Consider the following 23964-nt stretch of genomic DNA (forward strand, 5'->3'; position numbering starts at 1 on the left):
TAGATTAGAGAAAAGTAATTAAAAATTGAAAGCAACTTTTGTATTAAAAATAAAATTTTGTATTAAATATACACCAAAAAGGAAATAATATTTGTAGATGTATGTATAAAAATTTCAAGGCATTCGAAACTTTTTTAGACCTCTCAAGCATATCATATTGCAGTAGAGATCATATAATAGTTGAAACACTTTATCTTTTTGATGGGTTGCCACTGGCTACTAAAAAGGCACTATTTGCAATTATTTTCGGCATGAGGCGACTATGGAAACTTTTTATGCCTGGACTATTTTCAGAAGAAGGAGACTTTTCTGTACTTCTAGTGATTTTTTAAAGCATAAATTGAGTTGAAAACCTATGGCCTGTGTAAGATTTTTTTTCATGAAAATTTTGAATTTCAAATTTGAGCAATCACTTTTAGTAATCACGTGTTCCATAAAACATCTGCCGGAGCCATCTGGAGTTTTGACCACACACCCCTCCCTTGTGGAGTGGGGATGTGAACTGTTATAACCACCAGCCTACCTTTAAATAAACCTTTTTAGAACGTATTATGGCTTATGACTGCATTATTAAAGCTGAATACAACAATGATAACAAGTATGTAGCCCTGTTATTATTTTGAATTATTACATTCCTTACCTCCTGTTAATTAGTTATTTGATTTACTAGCAATAGATAGTGTTGCTGGATTGAATTACTATAATTCAACAAAAAAATATTTAACTTTAATTATTGACCACCCCACAAGATACATTTGGGCTTTTGCATCAAAATCCATTAGCTCAGAAACCTATACAAATTTTTTGCATCAAATTTTTCAAAATCAAATTCCTAAATCCTTGTTGAGTGATAGAAACGCTGCCTTTACTTTTTCTCATTTTAAAAAATTTTTGAAGCATAATAAAATTCAACTATTATTGACAACTGCACATCATCCGCAGTCTAATGGCAAGGTAGAACGCCTTGGTCAAACAATAATTACACGTTTAAAATGTAAAATCAATTAAAACCCTACTAAAACTACTAGTTAAAACTTAGGCCTACTTTGTTAAAAGATCTAGTTAATACTTGTAACTTAACTCCCCATTCCGTAACAAAATTTCCGCCTGCATATCTCATGCATGGAAGACTCCCCTATGGAAATCCCTTAAATGAAAAAAATCTGTCCACCTGTTGAGGAAGCTAAAAAAATACTTCCTTTTAGTGGAACATATGAAATTCTTCAAAAAATTTCAGAAGCTAATTACAAAATAAATAAAAAGAATAATTTAATTAAACAAAATTTTGAAATAGTACACATATCAAAGCTTAGGAAATATCACAACCCACAAATGTTGAAATAAATCACGAATAGTGTCCAAAGGAAAAGAAATTTTTTTAAACTTTCTTCAAAGGAAGAAGTAAACCCTATATTTTTGAGAGATCCGAATTGCGTGTGGAAATGTTTACCTCAGCATCATTTGGATGTGAGAGCGATGAAAGTTGAATTTTTTTTTCTCTCAACAATGTGAGAAAAATATAATAAATTATTTTTGTATATGTCCAATCTGGATCTCTCAAATTCCCTCTGCTTCATGAAATTCTGTTTTCCTCCATTTTAACAGGGAATACAGATTTTCATCCAGTAAATAACCCCTTTAACCACACAGAATCTTAAATTCTGAATAAATGACACATGTTGTCCAGTTCATTTGCACAAAAATTTTACATATTTTTGTGTGAAAAATTTTTGAAAATTTTAGTAGATTAGTTATATAAATATGTTTAATTTTTCTTTCTGTTTAGTTGACTAAACAGATAAATTGTATTATCATGTTTTTTAAAATTTTTGTCTTTCTAAATAATTGTTTTTTTTTTACATATAATTGAAAAAATATTATTGGTAGTAGGGAAAAGGAACAGTCCTACCAACCTCAATTTTAGAAATTTAAAGTATTCTAATTGTTTTTTTTTTTTGGCCTACCAAAATTTTTTTTTTTTGGGGGGGGGTGGAATACAAAAATTATAATTACTTTTGTATTAATAAAAGAATTATAACTCTTTCGTTTTCATAAAATGTCTTAGGTAAAGAATAGGTGTAGAAATTCTATTTTGAGACTTCAAGGCTGAAAACATACCATTGAATTATAATGAGATTTATATTTCAAAGGAGGAGTTATTTTTAGAATCTTGTCCCTCTTTCACTTCCAAATTAGGAAGCATTAAATGATTATCGATGATGCATAGAGTTACAAACTATGCACTGACTGAGCCTTTTCACCTCCAAATCTGTAAGTATTTAATGTAAGAGAAATGGTTTTCGCATGTCTTTTGCTGAATAACGTGTTCCATAAAACATCTGCCGGAACCATCCGGAGTTTTGTCCACACCCCCTCCCTTGTGGAGTGGGGATGTGAACTGTTATAACCACCAGCCTGCCTTTAAATAAACCTTTTTAGAACGTATTATGGCTTATGACTGTATTGTTAAAGCTGAATACAACAATGATAACAAGGATGTAGCCCTGTTATTATATATATATATATATATATATATATATATATATATATATATTTATATATGTATTATTATTATTAAAGGTCATTTTATTCTGGCAAATATTTGAGTTACATGGTTTTCTTGAATAAGCATGATTTGCAAATAGCGTCCCTATGTTTCGATACATTCCGAAACTGACTTTTGCAAACATGTACTTCCGCTCAACATGTTCTTGCACTAAGCTCTTTGATTGCAAACAGTTACTTATTTGTCACCAACTATGACTTCTAAAGTTTCTTTGTTTTATTTCTTTATTTACAAACTTATTTTACAATTCTCATCCTCACTACTAGCATCTGATATGATACCTCATTTTAAGTAGAGTTCGTATGGTCCTTAAGAAATTAAAAATGTGGCAGCAAAACTGAGAAGAAGCATTTTATTATGCTTATATTCACCACAACATTCAATATTTAATTTAAAAAACTTGTTAATTTGTGGTCACAAAATGTTGGGTTTCAAAATTTTAATTTTAAATTTAATGATAATTTGATAATTAGGATACTGATACCACAGTTTTCTTACTTTATTAAGGAACATAAGTCCTGTTAAAATATTAAAATACTGGTGTTTGCAACTGCAAGCATAAAAACCTAATTTTTCTAAATGGACGTTCAGTTAATAAAAAAGAAGGAGTTTAAAATTTATAAAAAAATTGAAATTCATCAAAAGTTGGCGTAAACACCCTGAGGTCTCTAGCAAGTTGCAAAGTCAATTTTACTTGGAGTTTTTCATTGTATTTTGGAGTTATAGATTTGTTTAGATATTTGCTAGTTTTAGTCAGAGTTTTACTAATTTTAATTGTTAAATTAGAGAAAATAATGTTCCACTGTTACGACATTCTAAAAGGAGAAATAGTGGCACTTTATGAATATGGAAAATCCATTGGTGAAATTAGTCAGGTATTGAATATATCTTATTATACAGCTAATTGAAAGGAAATCGTAATTGAAAGGTATATAATTCGAAATAAATTCCAAATTACTTAAGTTTTTGAAATTGCAATCAGCATCGTATTTTATTTTTAAATCCAAATTTTTTATGTATTGCTGTAAAAAGAAATTAGTTTCTCTAAACTATTTGCATTATTAACTCTTTAAAGAAAAAATTTTTTAGAAATTTTATGTTAAAATAAATGAAATATTCTTTTTATTGTTTGTTTAAAACGACTGATTTTAAAAACCTTTGATGGGTTGTAAAAAATTTTACCTTAAGTAAAGAAATGGTCATTATGTGCTTATAAATAACTGAATTTATAAATTCTATTTGTAACAAGAAATAAACTCAATGAAAAGTGATGAATTGAAAGAGCACTGAATGCACAAGACAAAATATTTCTCCAGTTTTCGCCTCCCTACTTTACTCTCCCCTACCCCTAACTATTTCCAACATTTATGCAAACAAATCCTTTCATTGGTATTTTTTTATTTCATTTTTATTTTCTGAAATTATTAGAAGATGGCTGCAGAAATTACAAGTGAAAAAATAAACTTAACAATAATATTTAAAAACTAATGCTGTTGGTAGGAACTGTTCTTCCCACCACCTTTCAATGCCAGACTCCTAACTTTACGATAACATGTATATTTTGAAAAAGTTAATTAATATAAAGCCCGGCAGGTTTTTTTAAATTTTATTTTTATTCATGATTTAAAATTAATTGATCATTTATAGGTGGATTACAAAACCTAAATCAAGGAGTGACTCCACAGCCTTCACTTGCTGCCCCCAGTTCCATTATGTGAGTAAAACTGCTTAATTCTAACAATATATAGTCTTGAGTTATTTTTTATCAATTTAACTAAATTCTGACGTTATTTTACATTTTTGTCTTTTATTTCATGTGATTTATGTTACTGGTTTGTCTTAAAAAACTATTTTTGGCTTATAAATAGAAAAAAATATTTAACTTTATGTTTATGGTAAATTTTAAGACAATTTCATTAAAGAATAAGATTTTATCGCTTAAACATTTGAGGTATTTTCATGAAAATCAATTATAAAAGTAATTTACATTAGGGTTGACTCAACCAACTTATATTAATTTTTTTATCAGTAAATATTGTCCTCTAATTTCTAATTTTAAATACTTCAAAAATACCTTTGATATTTAATATTTTTTAAAATGAAAAATTTGTTATAAGTGACTTTAATTTTATTGATGAAGTTGGAATATACAGTTGGAAATATACTAAATTCCTTTGATTAAAACGGAAATAAAAGTGCAATGTAGGTTATTTTTTTAAATTTTTTTTTACAATCCTACTTTATTGCATTTTGAAATGAAGTAATTTTATGAATGCATTATATTTTTTGATGGTATTATTAGCTGTTTGATTTTTATGATAATGTTTAACAAATTACTAATTATTAAATATTTAACAATTTATTGATGAATAATTTAGTGACACAAAATTCTTCTTTCGTTATAAAATACCCTATAAAATATCCATTGGAAATATTAGGGCTATTAAAAATGTTCTCGTTGTATTAATAAAAACTATTTTTTAATCCAAGGTAGCGAGAAAAAAAAAGGTAATTCGCTTTTTCAAATTCTTCTGTATTGATAAAGCTAAAAACTTTTTAATCTACTTAAAGTCTTTCAATCTTTCAGATTAAAATCCTTAATGTAAATTAAATTTGTTGAATAATTGAACTGAAAATTCTTTTGTATTTTCAATAAAATTACCTTTTTCTTTTTCTTTTTGCCTTCACTGTTGTCTCTTTTAGTTTTCAGTCACCATCTGCTTTCCAACCACAACCTGTGCCGGAGAGTAAATCTGCATTGGCTGCTACTTCTCCATTTAATCTGAAACAAGGCTTTAGTCAAAATAGTAAGACATGTTTTTACCATCTTAAAATGCATTTATTAGAATTAAACTGTAACTATTATTATGGGTAATCTATCCAGTTTTGAAAATGTGCATTTCATTAATAATTTAGGGAAAATTCTCCCTATACAATAAAAATACTTATTTCTCTTCAATTTAAGGTTTATTGAACAACACTAAATTTTTCATAAAATTTCATTTGATTGATTACATTCGTAACAAAATTTTGTTTTTAAATGTAAAATAATGAATTTTTCTAAGAGTATCTCATAGTATCTTAATTGGTTCTATGATCTTTCCCTTTCTAAAATAGGGATTGAGTAACAAACAAAGGGCTTAGTGCAAGAAATGTCCTAAAGTGACATTTTTAAAAAAAATGTGATTTCTCATAGAATGATCTTATTTTAGTCTAAACATTGCAGTATTCTATTATCTTGCCAAGTCTCTAAATTTTGAAGATCTCAGCTGATGAGAGTATTAAGTGACAATCTATGAGCATTTCCAGAGTAAAAGAAGAGCTTTTGGCAATCAACTGTCAACATGTAACCTTACAAAGTGTTGATTTTAGCACCAAATTAACTGGCTAAGACACAATAATGTGATATAGAACCTTTAACTACTTTTATTCAGATTTTAAATATGGGTATGTTTTGTTTAATCTATTGCCTTATTAGTCCAAGTAATATATGCTAAATGCTTATCAAAAGAAACAAAAATGTGTATTTTTTAAATGTTTTACAAAATATTAGCAGGATTATTCAAAAAGTTTCCATGGACAGGTGAGATGGTTTTTTGGAGCTGTGTTTATCTAATTACTTATTTATTTTAAGTTTTTTGTTAGCTTTGCAAGAGCTAAATGTTCCTGCAAATAATGTTTAAGATACCATTACTAAAACTGTACTGGATCTTTCTTTTGTAGAGTAAAATGGTTCTGGAAATATAAAAATATGAAAGTAGGATGGGGAAGTATCAAAATATCACTTTTTAGTTTAGTTGAAATTTATAAATAAAAAACTGGGCTGTTGGGAAAAAGTGCACAAAATTAATAAAAAGGTTGAAATTGTTTTATGAAATGTTGCATAATATTGTTGTTGCATTGATGGATTAGATAATAAAGAGTAATAGTTTAAGAAAAAAGCTATTTTTTCTGGGTCTAGATTGGCAGAGTCATCAATGAGTTAATTAAATATTTTATTTAGTGCCATTAGGAAATAAAAAAATCCAGTTTTAAAACATATTTTTCATTATTAAGCTGCATTAAATACATCCGAAACAATTTATAATATCTTCCAACGAAAGCCAGTCTGTTCTAAAATAAATTAAAATTAAAATAAAATTCACACACAATAAATTTGAATTTGCATGTTTCATTATTTTATAATTTTTCTTGCTTATGTTAGCCTTTCTAAATTAAAAGTCCCGACATATAGTACCTTTTTAGACTCATCCCACTTAAATCCAAGAGTTAGAATGTCTTATAAAGCTCATGATTTTAAAAAGATATACGAGCAGAGTTTGCTAACATCTACATTATTTTTGTATCATGATATTTCATAATTTTAAACTTTTTATATCTAATAGATTTTATATTTTTTTAATAATGAAAAAAAAAACTTGTTTCCATGCTTTGATTTTGTTAGAAGGTAAAGCGGAAACTTAACCATGATAATATCATTCAACGTGTTTAGCTAGTGTTCTTCCCCTCAGACTGAACCTGTATTTTCTCGATTTTAAATTCATTATGATATAAAATTGTCATGTATATAATTTTGTAGCATATTTCATGTAATATCTACCATATTTTTATTGTAAATATGATAATAACGACCTGAAGTTTATTTTTGGAAGTCAGAGCAAAAATGGTTTTCGGTTGAGCCTGTGATTTATAAAGACCAAGCCCATTCGAATCGGAGAGTTTAAATGTCCTACAATTTTCGTGATTTTTAAAAAATTTAAGAGCAAAATTTCTTAACATTCTTATTTCAGGTTACCAATTTTCGGCTCATGGTATTTCATGCTTTTCAAACAATGATACATATAATAATTTTACTAGGGATGTAATGATTAGTGATTTTTCCAAATGGCCGAATGCCGAATATTCGGCCGAGTAGCAACATTAAAAAAAATTAAAATTCATTAAATAAAAATAATTTTTTATTAATTAATAAGTTTAGTCGTTATTAAAAAATACTCAGAAATACTATATTTTTGGTAAGGGATGAAGAAAAAAAAACTATAACAGAAATATTTAAGAATTAGAAGGGATTTAGATATTAAGATAATTATAAATATTTCAGATAGATAAAAATAACTGATTAACAGCTATTAAATAAGAAAAAATAAATCAATATGTAAAATTAAAACACAGAAAAGAAAAATAGAAAAAAAACTATCTTTCTAATTCTTAAAACAAAACTTTAATGCTAAAAATAATATTTTTCAAAAAATATTCATAAAACATTAAAAGAGATATAGTCTATCATAAACGCTTTTAGAAATGTCGCGCTATCAGAGAAAGGCCCATAAAAAAATCATAGGCAAAAGCAAAAGAGAAAAAAAAATTGATCTTAATTTTTGAAAGAAAATTTTAAACCTTAACTACTCAGTTTTTCCAATTACTGTATTTTTAATAAAAAGTGAAGAATAAAGTCAAATAGAAACCCTCTCATTGGCCATGTCATAATAAAAAGGTTTGTGAAAACATTCATTCTTAATTTTTAAATGAAATATTTAACTCTAAAAATCTTAAACTTTTTCACATTGCCATATTTTTAGGAATATAACGTTTATTTGAAATGCTTTTAAAAAAATGCTATGTCATAATAAAAACACTGATAAAAAGAAAATTTACTAAGTAAAGCAAAAGCAGAACAGAGAAAAAATTGTTTTTAGTTCTGAAATATAACTTTTAATGTTGAGAATCAGTTTTTTATGTTACTGGTCATCTCTCTTAGTGACAATAAAAGAATGAAGTCTATTAGGAATGCTCTAAAAATGCTGTGCTATAATTAAAACAACCAAACCGAAGCAAAAAATGAGTTTTTAGTTCTCAAAATTGAAAGTATTCAAAAATGACAAAATTGACTTTGCCTGAATATAATTTAAAAAAATCATCTATACAAAATTCATAATTCAGTATAAAATAATCTAGTTTCAAGTCTTCAAATTTAACTTTTCTATTTGTCTTTGAGAGTTTTGAGTTTCTATTTGTCTTTGAGACATAAATTGACAAGTTTTTGTACTTAACAAATATATGTAAAAACTATTTCCTAACTTGTGTAGTAAATGATTCATTATTCTTTATTAAATCAATTCAAATTCCCCAAAAATGCTTCGTCATATATTCAGCAAAAGGGCTGAATATCGAAAAATGTCTGAATATTTATGACACCCTTGACCATTACATTTTATAATATTTTGTATCTGAAGACATTTTATATGGATCTGCTTAGCTTGAATGTAGACGGTAAATAGCTTTGGTTCAAAAACTTCTTTCAGCTGATGAACTGAGGTTTGGCTAAGGCTTGCGGTCTCAGGTTGAACCTGTTTGATCCGTACTTTATGCCCATTATTGTATAAAGTAGTAAATTTCGCTACAAAGGCAGCTGGTGTAAAAAAGGCTCCGTTTTATTTTTTAAACTGCCACTTTTTATTTCAAATTATTTTCTTAATATAGTACTAGTTTTTCAATCTTTAATGAGATGAAGTTTCAGATATCATAAATATTGCATTATTAATCTGAGAAGTGTGAATTCATTACTGTCTGTTGAAGATATATGCAATAATTTTATTGTGTATTTATTTTAGTATCTATTTTTCTTTCTAGAAAATGAGCAAGTCTCAAATGGAATAAAACTGATTCCAACTTCAAATAATTCAGCTTCTCCGGCTCAACCTGCATCTATGCCTGTTGCAAAAGTTCCTATATTTTCTGTGCCCGATCAAGCGAGTTTCCGCACCCCTCCTAGTAATACAACTTTTGATGTAACTCCAACTTCTGATGGTCTATCTAAGTCAAGCTTGCGTGAAACCCTTAATTCAACTGTTTTGGTGAGATGATTAATAAAATTTCCCTTAATATATATTTATGTTTATATTAATTATTTTTTGTAATAAAAGGGTGTATTATATTATAAAAGATTTACCTCACAATGTAATTGCACAAAATTTCACAGATGAGCTTTGATCTTCATATGAAAGAAAAAATATAAAAAAATTATGTTTTAATGTGTAAGATCATAATATAAATATCACCGTAAAAGAAAAAGAAAAAAAGATTTACCTCATTAGGTAGTTATACAACAATTTCCAGATCAGCTTTAATCTGCTCCTACACTAAAACTCCTCCACTAAATCCCTAGAACTTAGACTTTGTTAGCAGTAGTGTTATTTACTGCAGTTTCAGGGTTACTTTCCTCCTAAAAAAATGTTAATTGAAAAGAATTTAAAGAAAAATTGCTTCTTTTTCAGGACTAAAAGACTATTTGAAACCTTTTAATGCATTTTGATATTTTTGCTTCCCTTCCTGATTTGAATGACTTATTTGTCAATTTTTGAATAAATCTGAAATAATGCATCTATTAGATTTTTGTTACTCATCTTAATAATATACTGAAGTTCTTTTAAATTACTAATTAAAATGTTTAATTTTATTACGTTTACTAGTTATTGTACTTTTGTGGATGATTTAAGATTTACTCACATAGTAAATTTTAAAATAACATAAACTGTATTGGGTATACGTCTACAATACTTGATGGCCGGTGTTTGCCTAGTCGTCGTAGCTCAGAGATCCCTGATCTAAAGAATGACCCTGAACACTTGAATCTCATGGTATTTTGATATAAATACTACCCTTCTTATGCAGTTTTGTTTCTTATGTTCTAGAGTAATTTTCATCTGGATAGTTATTAGAACTGTACTTATAAATGTCTAATTCATTATAAATTTCTTTACAATGCCATTTTTTATATGATCCATATTTCATGTATGTAGTAGTATTATTATTATTTTCAGTTTATATTAACGGTGCAATTATGACTTTTATTTTTATTTCAGTCTCACAAAATCAAATAATCTTTTATTGATTTTTTAAAAAAAAAATTATTATTTGCTAAGCTAGTTTTTCTTAGTATTTATGAGTGATTATAGTATTTATGTTCTTATTATTTATAAATAAAATAAAAAAATGATTGTTTAAATTTTAGGCATCAAAGGAAACCAGTAACAAGCAAAATACATACATTGGTGCCATTGTTGATGAAGTCAGTATCACTTTCTATTATGTTATTTTTTTAAAGCAAAAGATATGCATTATTTCCTGAATATATAAATCTCCTGTGTGTTTTTTTCAAGATAGTTTTCATCGCTTAATTATAAATTTTATATAATTTTAAATGTACTTTAACTAAAACTATGTGAAATTAAATATTACTAAAATTATAGATTATTAGTAAATTGCTTAAATTAGTTCTCTAATGCATTTAGATTTTTAAAACAGTTTCATAGTTTTTTTTCCCATTTTGTTAAAAAATTTTGCTATTAATATATTTTAGTACTACTCAACATTTCTGTTTACAAAAACCTAATTAAAAATATGTTTTGGTATTCATATTTTTTTTCTGCTTTCCTCAATTCTTAGCTTCTGTTGAATAAATTTCAAATTTTTTGATTTAATTCTTCTTACTTTTTAGTGCTAAAAATTAATCCAGAGAAGTATATCTTAAACGTATTAATTTAAAAAGCCCCATAATTTATGTTTTTTGCTTATTTTCCCCCCGCCCTAATAAGCTTTTGTAACACTTTTCTAGCGTTTCAGTTTAAATGTACTTTCTGTTGCACTATAAAAAGTTTAATTTTTTATTTACTACAAAATGTAACAAAATAAATATTATACATTAGGGAGATAAATCAAATGGTATATATTTGATTTTTTAAAATGGTTTAATCCTCTATAAATAAATTTGTTATTTTTGCAAAAAAATTTAAAATATATTATTTATGCCAAACTATAACTTATAAATATACAAGTAACGAAATTAATTTTGAAATTTTTTTACTTGAGTATATTTGCTGTATATTATTTCTTGTTATATTTATGTTATATTATTTGTGTTACATTAATGTTATATTATTTATGTCATTTATGCTGCATATTAGTTCTTGTTATTAGTTATATTTGCTGCATATTAGTTTATTTTCTAAAAATAAATTTGTGTCATAAAGAGTTTTGCTGATATATGTTATCTTATTCTATTATTTCTGCTACTTTTCTTTTAAAATTAATATGTAGATAAAAAATTAATTCCTTAATATTATAAATTTGGTTTGATGAAAAAAAGAGAAAAAATATATTAAAGAAGTTGAGGATTGCTACATATTTTCTCAAACTTAGTACTGAACTGGGAAATTTAAAGTTATTAATAGAATCCCTGGAATGTCTCTAAGATTCTGCAAAATCCAGATCATATTTCTGATCGAGATAATTGGTTTTAAACCTTTTTGGATCACTTTGCAAGGCGAAAAACTATTAATACATCTACCAAAAAGTTTTTACTTTTAGTTAGTTTAATATTTTGATGTCATAAAATTTTGCTTATACTATTGAATCCTTGAAAATGAAGGGTAATATTAGAAAGTGTTATTTTTATACCGATTTTAGGGAAAATAGTCTAGACCTGAAAATTATTAAGTATTTAAACAAAATTCAATTCAACCTATCTTTTAATCTCCAGTAGATATAGATATTGTTCTTGAATCTTTAATTAGTTGAAATTTGATCTTAGGTTAGTCATATCCTTAAAATTCATTTAAGTCTTTTATTTAACAAGTTTCATCTTCACTTCATAATTCAAAAGAAGGGCTCTAATTTGAATGTGCAAATAGTTGTTATATTTGGACCTAAAAAAAATTTATTTTATAAAATTTTGTAATAAAAAAATATACGTAAGTACATTTTATATTAATGGTTAATAAAATGAAGGCACACAATTTAAAAATAACTAGTTAATATTATTATTAAGAAGCAAAAGATATTATAAAAAACAGAAGGGAAAAAAAAAAGACAGATGGTGAATTCTCCATTTTAATTTAATTATTTAAAAAAATTTCGTGAAAGAGTAAACATCTTTTAAGGGGTCGCAGTACCTTTGCAACAATTTTTTAAAATAAAGGTATAATCATTCATTTTGAGGATGCTTTACATGCTCATTTAAGTTATAATCAATAATTTATCTTCAAAAAGTAATTAAACTGTTTAATTTTTTTAAAATTTTAAAAAAAGTTGAAAAAATTCTAAATTTTTAAATCCCTAAGGCTTTTTTATTTTAACTTATTTTCAAAAAAAAGTTTTTTTCATAGTGCTTGCAATATTTATCTTAATAATTTTGTTCATTCATTTGTTGATACATCAATTAGAATATTTTTTATAGATTATTTTGTAAAAAAGTAGAAAAAAAAGGGTAAAAATTCCTGTTAGGTATATATAACATGCCGTAAAAATTGTAATACCTCATAAAATGCTTATTCCATGCACAGTTTTAATAAGTGTATTATACTCAAGATAAAAAAGTTTACTTCAAAGCTTTATCTTAAATAGAAAAAATTCCTTAGGGATTTAATTAAGATTAAGACACAAAATTATCATCTATGCGAAAAAGCACTTTAAAGTCAGACTGCTGAGCAAGTTTCTGTATTAGAACAATTAAAAATCATTCATAACTTTTTTAAAAATGTAGATAGAGAGATGAATTTTTTTCTGTACATTTGAAATACTTTGAAGTTTTATTATAAGCAATAAAAATTTTTTTGGTATTTTCGTCATTTTTTGGGTACTGTGACCCCTTAAATTGTTTAGTGAAATAAAATGCCATTCTTCATTCAGTGAACTGATATTACTTCACTTTATTATAATGTAATGTTTAAAAGTCAAAAGGTTTTTATTACAAATCCAGAAACTCTTAATTTTACAGTTTTTAAGAACTTGATAGTAAATTTAGTCTGTTATTTGTTAGGGCATTATGGTTAGAGAGTATAATCAATGTGTGAGGGAATTTTTAACACTATCAAATCTCACAAAAACGTGATATATCAAGGTATTTTTTGCAGTAGTGCTAAATAATATTAAAAATTAATAAAAATAACTGCTAAACACATGATCCCTCGTATATTGATGAGATTTTTCTTTTATGCTAGCATTTCTGAAGATGAAAGACATGATTTTAACTCAAAACTATTCTGTCTTAGAATGTTTTTTAAACATTCTAAAAATGTTTAAAAAACTGATCTCCCGCCCTCTGTAATCGAGCCTAAAATCTCACACTTTCAGGCGATTGGAGGGATAAACTACATACTACATATTGCCTTTTTTATATTTATTATGATGTATTATGTTCGACTTCTAGAGAATAACTTGCATTGATATTGACAGATCTCTTTAACAGAGGAGACAACAAACAAATATTTATTCTGTTGATAAGAAAAGCAGTAGTTATAATGAATTTAACCAGAAAGAATATGAAAATAATTGAAATTTATACAAAATTGGAAATATACATTCTGGTGAAAAGAAAGAACTTCGCTTATCGGAATGTCTTAATTCTGGACATTCTTGTTGTTACCCTTTATCATCATTTCTGCTTCTTTTCTTTGCTCTGTCCACATTTATATTTTTTTGTCCAATAAAGATATTGAAGAAATATATATTTGCTTGGGAACTACTGAAAAATTCATTACAGTTTGATACCTCACTCCTAAATATTGGATAAATCAATTTTACGAATCTTAATGCTTTTTTTCCCCACCAATGTCTCTTAGGTGACAATAAACCAATGCTGGTTTGTTATTGATAAACTAGTATTGTATATGTTGGTTTAATATGAGAGCGATTGAGAAATAAGTTATAATCTTAATGGAAATATAACTTTCTTTGGTTTTAAACTTTATCATATATATATATATATATATACAATATTCAGAACTACTTAATCATATTTCTTTATTTTGATATACTTTTTATAATAAATGGTTATGATGCAGATAATAATTATAACTTAATTTCTCTCCTAAGTACATCTCTGCTAATATATTCCACATTTATCAATAAAACCTGTAAAAAGTGCCGCTTCAAGTGAATTGGAAAAACTTTTAACTAGTAACTTTGATATATATTTAAACTAAAATTTTGTAAAAATGTTATATTCTAAGTAAGTATATTCAATATATATTAATTTTTCGTTTAAAAAGTCACCAGATTTAACGATAGCAGCGTCAGCTGATGAAACCATCAGAGAATGGTTTAAATAGGCTATCATATTCTTGGTAATGCTTTAAAGAGTATGTTATGCATAGATTTTTCAGTTAAAAATAAAAAGCCGAATTCTATTTAAATTTTATTTCTCTTTAGGTGCAAACTTTTGAAAAAGAACTACATGATTTAAAGCTTTCTTTAAGTTCTTTCGCACCAATCGGCACAAAAGATGAAATGATAGATTTGAAATCTGCTACTTTAAATGCTCAAGACTTTCAGAAAGAAATGTTGGAAACTATGACAGTAAGTTTTTTTAACTATTTGCATTGCAATTGGTTGTTTTAAATAATAATTTAAGTAGTGTTGAATAGTTAATTATGTGTTAAGCTTTTCTATAGTATAATTTCTGTTTTTATAGAAATAAAAACTTAGTTACAGAGTAATTATCTAGATTCGTTTCTGATTCTTTCTAAAATGGTTGTATAAATTTTAAAAAAAAAAAATGATGCTATAGTGCTACATATTGTACCAATATGTAGTATTTTAGGTTGGGAAAAAAAATCCATCAATATAGTTTTTTATTCAACTAGCAGCTTGTTTGAGTATTTCAATATGTATTGCATCTAAATAATAAACTGCATTGATAAGGGGCATTCAAAAGAAAAGCAAATACCTACTACAAAGTGACAATGGAGTTTGTTTTCCTGAAAAGTAATTGCTAAAATTCTCAATCCATTTATTCTTCTGAGATGAATAAGGTCAGTCTTGCAGAAAGAGATGTGTTGCATTACTCACTTTCGTATTTCATACTCTTAATGAGAACAGACGTCATCATCATTAAAGTTTTTCTTCTGGTGCAAAAAAATGTAGAAATCACAAGGAAAAAAATCTGTGTCATATCGAGGATGTGTTTTGAAAGCCAATATTCATTGGTTTTTCTGGATAAGACCTACAATATACACATCAACATTGAGGACTTGATGTACCGGGTGCAAATAATCTTGCATACTTCTCAGAATTTTTTCTTCCGGTTGTGTTCGAGTAAGGAACGTACAGTCCTTGCCATACGCAACAGAATGAACTTCAAGTGTTCCAGCAGCCATCAAGAAATGAACCTCACTTCTTTGCTTGCCTCTGTACCTTCCTGTGTTGAGCGAAGTGTTATTATTTTCACTGTGCTCACCTTTAGAGAGAAGAAAACTGCGACTTTGAGGAGAACTCCTCCAGACTCGAAGCATGGGGTTGTCTGCTGTTCATCTCTAATGAGTGTGCAATGGATCAATGAAGATGACAATTGGTTTACTCACGCCAACCTATGCTAAGATTAACGCAAAACTATTCACCGCTATTCGAAGTGACTTTTCTTCTTAATGGCTATGACACGAGACTGATGTCTTAAAAAGCTCTCCTGAAAGCCGCACAATATATAGATCTGTGCATTTTCAGTTTATTTCTCCCACCCTGCAGGCGATAGTATCCATATTACGCAAGATAATTGCCAACTTTGAGTTTTATGATAGTTCTATTTTTATTTCGTTATGCTTTATAAATAAGTATGCTAAATAATAAAGTAGGTCTCAGTTATAATAATCAGTTTGAAATTTTTCTAAAATTTTTAGAATTGTCTGTTTTTTTATAATTAAAGTATATGTTATAACTATATCATCATCATATCTGGCTAGACAGCCCAGGGTGGGCCAGTGCCTTCCTTTGAATTCGAATCCACTTCTCTCTACTTTTGACACTTGTTCGCCAGTTTTTCTCCTTTAGAGTAAGGAAATCAGTCTCAACTAAATCCAACCATCTCAGCCTGGGTCTACCTCTTTTCCTGTTCGTTAGGGGCTTGTGTAACAGGATTTTTTTAAATTTGAGTCATCATTCCTTCTGAAAATGTGAGCTGCCCAGTTCATTCGATGTATTTTAATGAATTTCACAATATCTGGCTCTCTGTAGATTTTATACAGTTCAGTATTATATCGTCTTCTCCAGGAATTATTTATTTTTATCCCACCAAGGATGGCCCTCAAAACTTTTCTCTCAAAAATGGCAATTTTATTTTCACCAGCTTGAGTTAGGTTCCAGGTCTCAGATCCATAGGTAAGTATTGGCCTAATTAATGTTTTATAGAGTAAAAGTTTTGTATTTTTTGATAAAAGAGAGGATTTGAAAAAACATTTTAAACCATAAAAAGCTTTATTTGAACAAATTAGATGACTCCGAATCTCATTGTCTATGTTATTTATAACTATATCACATGAATAAAATATCTATTACAACTCAAGATTTTGAAGTCAGAAATGTGTTATAAAAATACCGTATTTTCAAGTTTATGTGATGTCAATCACAAATGGAAAATATGCCAGTCAATTTTAACTTGTAGTTGAAGGAGTAATATGGTTTTTGTATTTTAGTAATTATAAATATTTCTAAAAGTCATATTGTTATTTATCTTATGCTGTGTTTTTTTTAAAAATTTTTTATACCTGGCAGCTGTGCATAGATAATTAGGCAAGGTCTTTTCAACATGAGTGTGCAAAATTAATGCTAATCTTAAAATGTAATTCAAATGTGAGAAATATTTTAACAACATCTTAAGATTTTTTTCAAGTTTCTATGAAAATGCTTCAAACAAGTTTTTTTATATTTTACATAATATTACCAGCTATTAGTGAAGAGAATATAATTGACATGAATGAGTAAAAATAATGTATTAATTATGATTTCAGTCTTTAAATACTGACATTCATGATTTGAAAAATGCACTGCTGGAAAGCTTTGTAATGGTTGAAGATGCCAATACAAGAGAGAGAAGAAAGAATGATCATTTATATTTATCTTTATTGCGGGAAAGAGCTCTTGATCCAGTCACTGCAAAACGACTCAAACAAATTGAACAGCACTATATGTATCTGAGCACACAATTACAAGAAGTGAGCAATAAAATTGATCAAGATTGGTTTGAATACTTGGAAAAGAAAAAATCTTCTCAAAAGTACGTATTTTATTTTGTAATTTACTTAAACATTTTTAATAAGTTTTATTTTTGTTATCTCAATGACAAATTTGCAATTCTAACATACTATTTAATACTTATCCTGATCAAACAATATAATTAAGCTTGCATTGCTAACCCTTACTCTGAATCCTTTATTTAAACAAGAAGTCATACAGCTTTAATATATATTCACACCTTTTGATACTAATGAGAAATTGAACAAGTGCTTTAATTGACTCCCTTTGTACATGCCAATTCTATAATTTGATTTTTAGATAAATGAAAATAATCGAAAAATTTAAATGGCATTAAATATTACTCTAAATTAAATATTTAGAGTAAATTATGCAGATATTTCTTTTAGTTCGGAAGAAAGCTGTTTTTTCCAGGACACTGCTCGAAACTGGAGAAAATGGATTAAATTAAAATTGACTAATGCATTAGTTGAATGATAACCAATAAATAAATCCTTCAAATTTAAAACAAATAAAATATAATATAGTACAAAAAAATAAAACTGTTTTTTTTTTTTTTTTTTTTTTTATTTTTTTTTTTATAGTTTCATGTGTTAATCTTTATTTTATGCAGAATTTTAAGATTTATATTTTTATTTTAAATTTAAATTATCCTTATTTTCCTAGATATTTACACTAGTATCTTATAAATTACTTTCATTAATTTCAGTTTCATGAATATTCTTTTTAAAGATCGAATTATATAAAGCATAAAAAAATTTACTTAACAAAATATTAAATTCAAAATTTATAAACTTTTCAATTAAATTTTTAATGTTAATTTTTTAAGGCAAATGAATCTTTTAGTAATATTTAGATACTCATTTTTATTAGTTATTTTTATTTAATTTGCTCTCTTTTGCTGTTTTTTTAACAATTGATAAAAAGGGAAAAAATTTTGGGAGAAAAACTATTCTTTAGTGTATCCTAAGCAAAATACTGTAAAGTTATTAAAATGTGGAGAAAAAAAAAAACGTTAACTGTAACATTTATCTTTTAAAGCTTTAAGTTATATAATTTAAAATGAAACTTGTAATTTTGAGCATGATTTGCAGTTCAATTATTGGAAAAGATTTTAAATTGTTTGCCACTTAATCCTATTTTTTAAAATTTATAACATTAATCATTGATTTAAAAATGAAGATTCTGTAATTTATTAATAAAAATTTAATTAATAAATTATAAATTAACGTATAATTTTATGTCTCGATAAGTAAAAATACTGTTTTATATTAAAAATATATTGAGTTTTAGCCTACGGTCTGAGAATACTTTTCAGTATTCATACTTTATGAGTGATGATTTGTAGTATTATACAATCTGATTACTATATTTTGAAAGTTTTTTTTTATATATATAAAAATAAAGTTATGCTATACAAACTATGCTATAAAGCTATAAATATATGTACGCTATAAAGTAATATGTACCTTTATTTAAATAATTTAAAGAAACTACAGTTACAATGTTCTCCCTAAGCATTTTATTAAGGGCGACCCATCCTGCTTACCCTTTGATCCAAATAAATGTGTCCTCTTTTGCCCTTTTTGTAAAAAATAAGCCGCCAACCCTTAAAAACACAAAATTTTTATTCATATTCTAGTTTGAAAAAATTAATTCACTGTTTAAATTATAATTACATTCCTATCTGTGTTTATAGGTTCAATTCGATTAGTATAACATATTTTTACTTTGTTAGGATTATTGGTTAAATTAAAGTGGTTACTGATTAAAGTCCTAAAAAATTTCTTTTTTGAAGGGGTATTAATAAATTTTTTATGTGATTTTAAAGCTATTTTTTAAACATATACCTTTTTTTGTAAAAAAAAAAAGGCACCTTTACATGTTCATTTAGTCATAATTTTCAGTTTTAATTATGGAAAAAAACTTTCAAGTTCTTTATCAATTAATAATTTTTTTGTTACTTAACTTTAAAAAAAAAGGTGCTGAGATAGCTTTTTAGCATGCCTTTATTTACTTTTATAAACTACAAATTTTCTCTTGTTTTGATAATTAAAGAAGTTCTTATGAAATATACACATATTATAGTATAAGAGGGTAATTAAAAATTTTTTGAGAATATAATATTACACATTTTGATAAGTTTTTACTGTGTTAAGTGAGTCGCTTTCAAAACTCATAGTTCCCTTTTAAGAGAGAAAGCACCCTGCCCTTTTTTATTCCTTAAGGAGAGCTCTGCAGTTGTTTTAATTTCTTAAGAAATTCATAAAATTTATTTTTATTTTTATTAAATTAAATATAATGTTATTTTTATTAAATAAAATATTTTATAAAATTTATTTTTGCTTTTTTATTTTTTCATCTATTTATACTAAATAGCTTGGGAAATGATTTATTAAATAACTTGAAAATAATTCTGTTATTTAAATTTTATTATTACAGTTATAAAATGTTGAAATTTTAACTTAGTACTTGATATTTCTTTATTAAAAAAAGAGTTTCTTCCGTTTTTTCCATTTAGGTTGAAGGAAACCTTTTTTTTTCTGGAGTGGTTTTTTTTAGCATTTTTTTCCCTCTGTAAAAGAAAATTTCTACCCCTGAAATTATCAGACCACACCCTTTTTCATAAGACTACATTAATTTTCTTTTAATCATTCTTAATCCTGTTATAATTAAATGTTATCAATTATTTATTTTTTATCACATTTTATAAAAAGGGAACACAAATACTTTTATAGTTTTCTTAACAATCAATGTAATGGATAAGTTTTTTCTTCAATTCAAAGATGTAACTCATTAATTCAGTGTTGCAACAAATTGATTATCAAAATCTATTTTTCTGTAAGCTACTTTATTTCTCTAACCAAAAAAAATATTTCAGCTTCAGGGTTATACTTAATTCAGACAGCCTTTTAAGCCAGATTATTTAATATATATAACTTTTTTTTGGCTAAATTATATCATGACCAAAATTTGATCGCTTCCCATGCTAAGCATTTACTGGATATTAGCACTGTCTTTGGATGCTCGATGGCCCTATTAAATACGGTGATATGAATCTCTATATTCGTTCTGAACTGTTTTTTGATATTTATTACTTCCCTGGGATTGTAATAGGGATATCATATAAATTCCGTAATGCTCTAATATCACTGGAATTTTTTACGGGATCAAGATTTAATAGACGATTCATATGACTATTAATCACTAAATCTTCGCGCCCAAACCTATCTTTTAACAATTCTATGCTTTTCATATAATTTTCTTTAGTCAAAGCAAACCCTTTAATAGCATTTAGTGCAATTCCACCCAGTAAAGTTTTTAAATAAGTAAATTTTTGTACCTCAGTTAAACTTTCACTTTCATGGATCGCGATTTGAAATTGATTCCAAAATTCAAGCCAGAATGTTGTTTCACTGTAAAATTTATTTATGTTTAATTTTGGAAGTTTAACTGCATTACTGTTTGGAACAAATTTAGATTTTTCATATTGTGTGCTGTTAAATGATTCTTCTCCTCCTCTACTTTCTTTATTGTTTTCTTTCAAAAATCTTGCGATTCGAGATTGCCACTTTATTATTTTTTCAGAATATTCTTCAATTCCAGTAATTTCAGTTTCTATTTCCTCACTTTTAATCAGTGGTTCAATTCGATTATTTATTGCTGTTAAACTTTTATTTTTATCTATTAACTGTTCTTTACAATCTATTAATTCTTCGATCTCTTCTTTAGTTTCCACATTATCATCATTCATCAGATTTTCAATTTTTGTTATTAATCGAGTTGTGAAAGAGCAAATTGTTTTTCTTTTATTTTTCAAATCATCGTATGAATCCATTATTTAAATCAAGTGCACTCACCTTTAATCAAATTCTTAGCTCCAGGTTGGTGCGCCAATATTAAATACGGTAATATGATCTCAGATCTCGGGGTTTCAATCATAACAAACGCCTTTTAACATAATATATATTTAATAACAAAAGGATGATGATAATGGTACATTGTTATGGAGGAAACTGATTAGAAACTAATGATTTTACATTACAGAGCAGAGCGCCATCTATTGAGTTTTAGAAATTATAATTAATATGGAGAAATATTATTAACAGGCCCTGCAGTCCTACTGTTAATATTTTTATAAAAATTGTTATATAAAAAAAATGGATGCATAAATAGAAACTGTCTCTAAAGGAGATGCTTAATGTTTTATTAATATAATAATGTTTTTCAAGTATAGCCATATTTGTTAAGATATTTTTTCTATGTGTGATTATATCTCTGCATTATCTCTGTGTTGCGACACAATTTACAAAATAAATTTTCATTATTACCAACTGCCACCTTAAGCAAATATGTAATGCCTATAATAGCATCACCGGCTGAATTACCTTCAGTGTGGAAAATTTTATTATATATGTATATTTTAGGGTTTATAAATTACTTGAGTCTTTAATTTTAAAAGTAATTTTTTAACTAGATTAGTCTTTCACGTTTTGGCGAAGGGAAATTTTGTTTTAAAAAATCAAAAATGTGATAATATTTTTGACACATTGAATTAGTACCTCTATATTTTAGAATATTATTGTTTCAATATTGGTGTGTCTTAAAAGTTTATTATTATTTGTTTAGAAAATGATTTATAATCAAATATTAAATATAGAATTACTTATTGAACATTAATGGCAGAATATTTGTTCACAAACATGTATTTGTTATACTGGATCTTTCTATGGGTGCCTTTTCTGCTCTGGTATGTTCAGTGTCTTTTGAGTAAGAGCTTACAGGTTTTAAAAAAATTTCTGAAACTGATATTATTTTAATGTTTCAATTTTTAAGCAAGTCTTTGTGTGTAATATTATTGTGACAGGCATGCCACCAAGCGATACAGTGTATTAAAACAAAAAAATTCTGATTACAATTTATATCGATATATTCTGCCTTAAGCATCTGTTAATCACTCTTTTTGGATATTTCCCAAAGGATATGACTGCATGATAACTTTAGTTGCCTTCTACATAGAACAGATACCTTCAAAAATTGATGCAGTATTCTAAATGCAAAAAAAAAAAACTTTTTGACATTGAAAACAATAATATTTACAATTGAATGGCAATAGTGTTATATTATAGATTTTCTTCTTTCGCATTCTTGGGGTGCACAAAATTTAAATTTAGCTTCATTTTGAGAAATAGAATTTTTATTTCATTAATCAGAATGTATAAAATTAAGTTAGCCTATATCAATAAAAATTGATGAATTTTGCTAAAGAAATACTTAATTCATTGTTTCATTATGATTGCCTTATTATTAAATTTCTAAGTGATTTTTAAAATGTGCATATTGAATTGAATTTTCTTTTGTTAAAATTTAGGTCCACTTCTCATTTGTCATCTGCTGAAGCAATTTACAAAACACTTGTAAATAATCAGAACATCATCCACAATTTAAAAAAAAATATTGACCTTGTTTTTGATAAGGCTACTGAAAAAAGATTGGAAAATATTTCTAGAAGAAAAAACAGAAATCCTTTTACTAAAAGGTAAATGCTCATAAATATTGAGGTAGTCATTGTTTTTTTCATGAAGTTCTATATTCTTTTACAATGTATGTTTTAAAGAATTTTTTTCCTTCTGCATGAAAATAATGTGATATAATTTGGTAAAATATTTATGCATCACTGAAATAACCAAAAATTAGTATTCGAGGTTAAAGGTAAAGCTCAAAGAAAAGTTTATTTTAGATGTATTTTTCTACCTTTTGTGAAGTTAATTTCTTTTTTACTTAAACTATTTAATTTGCTTTTAGTTTTTTAACTTTAGCTCTTCTTCCTCATAACACTTTTCTAAGATTTAATTTATTTCATTTTGCAATTAAATTTGCTTTCATCCTCATACATGCTATTTTTCCTCTGAGTTACAACTCTTTTCAATTTATTCCAGCATGAGATTTATTTTTCTATTCTAAAATTGCAAAATTTTTATATGTTACTGAGAAACCACCCTTCATTCTACAAAATTTATGGAGGTATCTTATTTTTTCATTTCAATATGTTTTTTTAGAATTGTTAAGACTGTTGAATAATATTATAAATAAAAGAACTTGATTACTTAAATTTTCTTATCAGGAAATTTCCTAAGAAGGAATTGAATATCAAATACTTTTTTACTATCTTTATAAGACAAAATCAAATCTTATATGATGGTGATTTCAAAAAAAAAAAAAAAAATTGTATTTATCTTTTTGTTTATTTTATTTAAAATCATTTTAATCCTAGTTAGGATTCCGTAATCACTACATTTTCCAAAATTATATGCTGAGGAGTACATAAGTTAGTATTTTTAAAAATTTTATTTATTGATTTTTGGTCCAGAACCTTA

The 23964-nt window shown here is 26.3% G+C and overlaps 1 protein-coding gene across 7 annotated transcripts in view; it reads left to right on the top strand.

Moving 5' to 3' along the window:
- Positions 1–23964, top strand: part of Nup214 (nuclear pore complex protein Nup214) — a 90997-nt gene that overhangs the window by 32148 nt on the left and 34885 nt on the right. For all 7 annotated transcript variants that reach the window (XM_087167529.1, XM_087167526.1, XM_087167531.1 and 4 more), the window contains 7 exons: positions 4214–4280; positions 5270–5373; positions 9197–9420; positions 10578–10634; positions 14774–14920; positions 17344–17609; positions 22959–23126. In XM_087167529.1, coding sequence (XP_087023655.1) covers positions 4214–4280; positions 5270–5373; positions 9197–9420; positions 10578–10634; positions 14774–14920; positions 17344–17609; positions 22959–23126 — 1033 coding nt within the window. The remainder of the gene's footprint in view (positions 1–4213; positions 4281–5269; positions 5374–9196; positions 9421–10577; positions 10635–14773; positions 14921–17343; positions 17610–22958; positions 23127–23964) is intronic.

Source organism: Parasteatoda tepidariorum, chromosome 7 (genome assembly GCF_982258835.1).
Source record: "Parasteatoda tepidariorum strain Cologne lab strain chromosome 7, Ptep-v5.0, whole genome shotgun sequence".
NCBI lineage: Eukaryota > Metazoa > Arthropoda > Arachnida > Araneae > Theridiidae > Parasteatoda > Parasteatoda tepidariorum.